The sequence below is a fragment of the Limulus polyphemus genome, unplaced genomic scaffold (genome assembly GCF_000517525.1).
Source record: "Limulus polyphemus unplaced genomic scaffold, Limulus_polyphemus-2.1.2 Scaffold618, whole genome shotgun sequence".
Taxonomy (NCBI): Eukaryota; Metazoa; Arthropoda; class Merostomata; order Xiphosura; family Limulidae; genus Limulus; species Limulus polyphemus.
Genome location: NW_013666228.1, coordinates 224,090 through 232,044, shown reverse-complemented (window position 1 = coordinate 232,044; position 7,955 = coordinate 224,090). Strand labels below are relative to the sequence as shown.

Genomic DNA, 7,955 nt, shown 5'->3' with positions numbered 1-7,955 from the left:
ACAATACTAAGGAAGGGGGCAGTGTTACGACAGCGGAGGTCACGTGATGCTGGTAACACGTTATAAGTGTCTAGAAGGTTCATTAAGAGGCGAGTGCATTCTAGATGCCCTCTATTCTTGTATATAAGCGTGGCAAATAAAGCGAGATAATTAATTGGATAGCAGACAGAGAGATAGGGAGACAGATAATAGAGTCAAGTCGTAAGTAAAGTGCGTGAATCGTTGTGAATTATTGCGTATGTTTAAGTTAAAGGGACTGTAGAAATTAAGTGTATTGCAAAGTTGTATTGAGAAAGAATAAACTAGTTTTATTTAAGAAAGGACTTGTATCGCTGAAGTTCTTCTGAAATAATCTTTATGGGAAATTAACAAACGAACAGAGACGTAACAGTATTTTATCTTGGAAGTTTTTTAAAAGCTCACATTTTACACTTTTGAGCCAGATGTATTGTGAGATAGAGAATTCTACTTTTATTTTGTTATAGGTTTGTTTACTGTTCTTTTATTATTCCTTCTACTGTTTAGTTCAACTATGAATTTTTAGTTATATTGAAGCACTAACTCGCCTTCTGTCTAGAGCATGTTGATTTTAAGTATGTATGGACATATTATGAAACTGACACAGGTTTTCCCAAGTGGTGACATACATATAATAATGTTGTGAAAGATTATGTAGATTTATGGTAACAGCTAGTCACATGAGATGTAATCTTGTGGTCTAACCTCTAAATTTATTAACCTTCCTTGATCTCGAAAATGAATTATTTCAAGAGACATAGTTAGAAAGAATTTTTGCTCATTATTATTCTTGATATTGAGAAGTGGTATAATTTTGTAACACTGTGTTATTCTCTGGTGAATTAGATTTTTTCTTCTCAATCCTTTCTTAATTCCTTTGATATTTATTGAAAATAATAACATTGATATTTATGTTGTATTTTTCATTAACATTTATATGTAGTCCTGGCCAGGTACAAGTTTACTAATGAATTTTTGGAAATAATGAAAGTTGTTTGAAAGAATTATTTTGGATTTATGTTGTTATAGTTTTGTAAATTGTTTTTGTTTGACTCTGGATGTAGCAACATTTTGTTTAGATTGCTACAGTATTATACAGATGTCAAACTAAAGTAAGCTAGCTATGTAATGTTTATTTTATAAATTATCTTCTACTGAGTTAACTATTATAAAGCCCTTTTTACAAAAGAAATTAAATTGATATATGAAAAACATTTTACTAATTCTCTACAAGGGTTTCCTACATGGATAACTAAGATCGTCTGACAAGTAGCAAAGTAAAATTCACTAAAACCCAGTCCCAGTTAATTGTGAGTGATATAAGCTGGAAAGTAATACTTTCAAAACATCTAAAATACTGTATTTGAATTTGAAATACAGATATTAAAAGAAACTTTTTAAATAGTCTACCATCACAAACTCACTATTCTTAATATAATATATAGACGTAAAGGTACAGTGTAATGGACTAAAACAAACCAGGGTTGAAAAAAAAAAAATTAAGCTTTAACAACTACAGAAATCCAAAACAAAGCTTTCAAACAATTGTATTACAAATTTTTATATCTTACACAAAAAACCAGCTAACAAATACATGCCTGGCCAGGACTTAATACAAATGTTAATGAACAATACTGCATAAATGATCAGTGTTATTAATTTCAATCAGTAAAGGAATTTGGAAAAAGAACCAGAAGAAGAATAAAACTTAATTCTGAAAAAACAACATATTCCAAAATTAAATAATTTCAAGATCAATAACAATATCGAGTAACAATCAATAATAATTCATATTACTTATATCTTGTGAACTACTTCATTTTCAAGATCAAGGAAAGCATTTTCTTTTAGTGGTTAGACCATGAGTTTACATCTCATGTGACTAGCTAATTTACATAATTTTTCACAATATTAACATCTCTTTTCACCACTAAGGGCTTGTGTCAGATTCATAATAAAAACATCTTTTCCCAACATTAAATAGTTTCCTGTCATCCTATTGTATGCTAAGATCTTTATCTTCAGTCACAGTATTGAGCAGTTTCCCATCTGTATAGAATTTGTAATCGAAGTTATGATAACTCAAATGTAATGCTTTGCACTTACTATAATTACAAGTAATCTGCCAAATATTTGTACAATTTACTAATTAATTCCAGTTAGGATGCAAAATGTTCTGGGGGGGGGGTCTTGTGCTGATAACGATCGAGATCACATTCTTACCATAAGTACCTAAGTAATGCTAGCTTAGTTTGTAATAATGGCTATAATAATAGTAATGGATTGACCCTGGTTTATAAAAGTTACATCTTATTATATTGAAAAGTAGGTTACAGTGAAATGCATTATAGTTTAAGTTAATATTTTTTCAAGATTTGCTCTTAAAAAAAACCAAACCTGAAGTTGATTGACATTTTGGTTTTTTACAAAGAATACAGTTAATGTGTTTACTGTACTTTACATTATGGCACAGTTGTAAAAACTTCACAAGTTGTATTAAAAATTATTATTATTACACTATTATTTATAGTGTACTTGACCTTAAAAAAGAGCCTGGGAGATGTTTCTCAAACACTAACACAATGCTAAATCATACCACTTAAACAGTCACTCATAACATTACCAGAACCAACCATATTACTCATGTTGTTCGTTCTGGAGTATAAAGTTAAGCAAGATTCATTTCAATTTGTAATAGTTTTACTTACAAAACATAAAATTCAGTGGCAATGGTAAATAGGAGAATTTTTTAGTATTTTACATATACTTGGTTAGCAATCAGATTACAATGTTTAACAATCAAACATTTTTTTTTAGCTGCTTTCAAATGCAAAATACATATGTACACATCATTACACAAATAATACTTAAGGATATAAGGTGTTGTAATTTCCTGCCTTTTCTTAAGGGCTTTGGATTTTGTAAACCTTTGCCCCTGTTAAGAAACTGATAAAATGTGTATCTATTAAAAAAAGAAGAAAGAGTGGATTTTGATAAAAGATATGCGCGTAGTATTCTAGATGTGAAATGTAATACTTTGCAAATGAATTATATTTCCAACAACATATAATTTTTCATTGACTTGTATAATTCTATAAAGGTAAAGTGCTAATGTAATTGATATTTTCATTAATAAATGAATTTAAAATGTTTTAAATTATACATGAATAGTGTGTTGGTTTTATATTTATTCAAAAGAATATGTGTAGATCATAAAATATGTAAATCATTAAATTCTATTGATAAATAACTAAATTTGGTTGATAAGGTAATTTTTTTATATTTTGTACTTATTTTTATTTTTGGCATTTAAAAGTGAATTTATTGTATTTTTAATACAAGTATGAAGTTACAATATTAGAGAAATAATTATGAAATGTACTAGTATAGCATGATTTTCATTCTTTAAAAGCTTAGCATTCAAACAGATCTGTGTAAGTGGTTTTTTTTGGGGGGGGGTATTTTTTCATAAAATTATTAAAATATAAATAAATTTATTTAGCAACCTTTGACTGTCCACTATTGCAATCACTCTGAACATTTTATGGTAAATGAATCCTAAAGAGCAATGGTTAAAAAACAAAAAGAACTTGTTTCATTGCTTGTTTCCCTAATGAGTGTTTTTTTCATATAACAACTTTTATGAATATTTAGATTAATAATTGAGATATACAAAATAACAACATTGTCACAGTCTCTCAGATAATGACTAACAGTGTGTCTCAAATAATTGCTAATAGTGTGTCTCAGATAATTGCTAATAGTGTGTCTCAGATAATGGCTAATAGTGTCTCTCAAATAATGGCTAAATGTGTCTCTCAGATAATGGCTAAAAGTGTCTCTCAGTTAATGGTTAACAGTGTTTCTCAGATAATGGCTAACACTGTTACTGAGACCTTTACAAAACACGAACATGATGTAGTTTGCAATCTTGTCAGTGCATCAGTTATTAAGAGCTCTATAGTACACATGTAGCTAAAGGCTAAATATGTCATTCCTCCAAACTGTTTAAAAATTTACATAACACACAATTAATTGTCAGATTTATGACAGAAGTATATGTATTTGTAAATTTCCATAACACTCAACTAATTGTCAGATTTATGATAGAAGTATATATATTTGTAAATTTCCATAACACTCAACTAATTGTCAGTTTTATGATAGAAGTATATGTATTTGTAAATTTCCATAACACTCAACTAATTGTCAGATTTATGACAGAAGTATATATATTTGTAAATTTCCATAACACTCAACTAATTGTCAGTTTTATGATAGAAGTATATATATTTGTAAATTTCCATAACACTCAACTAATTGTCAGATTTGTGACAGAAGTATATATATATGTATTTGTAAATTTATGTAACACTCAACTAATTGTCAGATTTGTGACAGAAGTATATATATATATATATATATTTGTAAATTTATCTAACACTCAACCAGTTGTCAGATTTATGACAGAAGTGTATATATATATATATATATATTTGTAAATTTCCATAACACTCAACTAATTGTCAGATTTATGACAGAAGTATATGTATTTGTAAATTTCTGTAACACTCAACTAATTGTCAGATTTATGATAGAAGTATATATATTTGTAAATTTCTGTAACACTCAACTAATTGTCAGATTTATGACAGAAGTATATATATTTGTAATTTTCCATAACTCAATTAAATGTCAGATTTATGATAGAAGTATATATATTTGTAAATTTCCGTAACACTCAACTAATTGTCAGATTTATGACAGAAGTATATATATTTGTAAATTTCCTTAACTCAAGTAATTGCCAGATTTATGACAGAAGTATATATATTTGTAAATTTCCGTAACTCAATTAAATGTCAGATTTATGATAGAAGTATATATATTTGTAAATTTCCGTAACACTCAACTAATTGTCAGATTTATGACAGAAGTATATGTATTTGTAAATTTATCTAACACTCAACTAATTGTCAGATTTATGATAGAAGTATATATATATATATTTGTAAATTTCCATAACTCAAGTAATTGCCAGATTTATGGCAGAAGTATATATATTTGTAAATTTCTGTAACTCAATTAAATGTCAGATTTATGATAGATATATATATATTTGTAAATTTCCGTAACACTCAACTAATTGTCAGATTTATGACAGAAGTATATATATTTGTAAATTTATCTAACACTCAACCAATTGTCAGATTTATGACAGAAGTATATATATTTGTAAATTTCCGTAACACTCAACTAATTGTCAGATTTATGACAGAAGTATATATATGTATATTTGTAAATTTCTGTAACACTCAACTAATTGTCAGATTTTGTGACAGAAGTATATATATTTGTAAATTTCCATAACACTCAACTAATTGTCAGATTTGTGACAGAAGTATATATATTTGTAAATTTCCATAACACTCAACTAATTGTCAGATTTATGACAGAAGTATATGTATTTGTAAATTTGAAATAATTGAATCTCCAGTTTCTGAGTCTCTTTTGTGTTCTCTACAAAATTACACTACTGCAAGAAAGACAGTAGGTTAAGATAATTTTGACATTAATTACCAAAAATGATAAAATAGTAGCTGAATTAATTGTAAAATAGACTATTACAACAAAAAAGAAACTGCAGTAACTGATAATAACAAGTGTGCAAAATTGAAATGGCTACCTACCAGTGATAAAAAATTTACAGAAATGTTTAAATTTTAAAGCTACACAAACAATTTGACCAATTTGATCACATTGTTCTGTTTGTGACGAACTAACCAATATTTTCAATGATGCAAGTTTAACCTCTACACTTTATACCAGTAATCAAGTTTCATGCCATGTTATTGAAATAATTAATGCAATAAATATTTACATTAAAAACAAACCTTTGAATCTGTTGATGATTTGAAATATTTTCAGTTTGAAACAATTGTAAATTTTCTAATTTAGATAATGAGTTTTTTATTACAAACATGCGTATGTGCAGATTTATGACAAACAGATAATGAAATTGTACTTAGTTGTGCTACAAAACAGTCATATGTTTTGAGTTTTACAGTAAGATCTTGCCTAATTACTGATCTTGTGAATCTGTTTGTTTGTTTTTTGAAAAACTTGTTGGACATGTATCCTGAACCATTTACTTTTATGTATTATAACAGACGAAGCTAAGTGCTAATACACTGTAGATGTGACATATTTAAAGTAATAATTCATACCACTGACAAAGTAATACTTTAAATTACCTGTTATTTGAAATACTGTCATTAAAACAACTTACGTTTAGGAGAGATAATTAGTAATTTCATAAGGTTCTTAAGAGAATTCAAAGTTAATTTTTTGGCTTTGTCCTTATAACTATTCCCATAGTATAAAATGTTTTCAGTCTGTGTTTAATGCACTGCTTTAACATTAATATTTTTTTAACCCCTCCAACATATTGAAAATTTATTTAGTTGTCATGTTTTGTTAATATCTACAGCAATGGGCAAAAGTCTTGCATCACCTTAGAAGTATAGGAATGAACATAATTAAATCAAAAATTATATGGAAATAATTTAGAAGCATAATTTTGATCTTTTACTTTACATCATTTAATCAAAGAAACTACAAAAGAATATTACAAACATCTATGGATTCCTTTAGACTCCTCCATGCAGCCTTTAAACATAATAATATTCATTAGATTTCTTTCACCTTTATGTAGCAAAATTAGATAATTCTAGGATGAAGCATGTTTTGTTTTTACTTATTTACACTAATGAAACCCCAGTTTTTATAAGTAAACATTGCATTTGCAGTTATTAGTTCCCTCATTATATATTGCAGGGATTGTAAAACCATACGAACATGAGGTTAGTAATCCTTGACAACTCAGATGAAGTCAGTATCTGGAATGCCAAGTACATCCGTAAGAAGATCCATGATTTCAAACCAGGACCAAATCGCTATTTCACTCTTGGTTTACCAACAGGTGTAGTCATTTTCATATAAACAGTTATTAAATTTTCTCTTTCTTTTGCTAATATTCAAAAGTTTTAGAATATTTACAGACAAAGATAGCAGTTATGCAAAAGCAAAAATTGTTTTCAGAGTTCCTGTTTGTCATTGGACTTATTAAAACAACAAATGAATTGATGATTTGTATACTCACAAATATTTTGATAATTAAATGGTTATATAAAGAGAGATTCTTGAAGTATTTGATCTCTGTAGAAGTTTGCAGAGAAATTTAAAGTTATGTTGACAAAAATAAGCATGTTTTTAAGGAGTGTTTTGTGATTGTATATCTGCTTTCAAGTCCAGAGAAGAAACATTATTAGAGGTTGGTATTGATGAATTAAAACAAACTCCAGACTATCAGTCAGAAGAAGATCTCAGTACTTCCCACAAATAAGTCGCTTTTTACTCTTTTCATGTGAAATCATATTTTTCTTAAACATGAGTAATTCCTACTTTATTCACAAGCTTTTGTCATATTAAATCAAAACAATATTGCGCTAAAAAATACTTAAAGATGGATTTAAACCAAACCACATATGTACACAAACATGTATGTATAGTTTATACTTTGCTCAGCACACCCAAAACAGCATATTTAACTGGATAGTTGGAATCAGAGTATTTATATGTAGATATATTATAGTTTATACAAATCTGTTACATTATTTTTGTGTAATTTATATAAAATTGATATAACAAAGTTAAATCAGGTAGAAGATCATGTATACACACACATATACGAGGCCTGTGAGAAAAGTATCTGATCTTATTTTTTTTTTCGATAACCTGATGGATTTGAATCAAGCGCGCTTGCGTGAGCCGACCTTGAACCTTCGTGCGCATGCGTGAATTTTTTCCCGCTTGTTGATTGTGTCAGTTGTTGGCAAGCAGCCATTGAGTGAGGTAGTGTGTAGTGCTCTCGTCGG

The 7,955-nt window shown here is 28.1% G+C and overlaps 1 protein-coding gene across 4 annotated transcripts in view; it reads left to right on the top strand.

The window, feature by feature from the left end:
* LOC106459500 (glucosamine-6-phosphate isomerase 1) overlaps window positions 1-7,955 on the top strand; it is a 28,561-nt gene that overhangs the window by 5,736 nt on the left and 14,870 nt on the right. For 3 of the 4 annotated variants that reach the window (XM_013919127.2, XM_013919126.2, XM_022386000.1), the window contains exon 2: window positions 6,856-7,000. In XM_013919127.2, the coding sequence (XP_013774581.1) occupies window positions 6,877-7,000 (124 nt within the window). In that variant the 5' untranslated portion in view covers window positions 6,856-6,876. Of the gene's footprint in view, window positions 1-2,985; window positions 3,119-6,855; window positions 7,001-7,955 lie in introns of those variants that run through there. The other variant, XM_022385999.1, reaches the window with a different exon arrangement.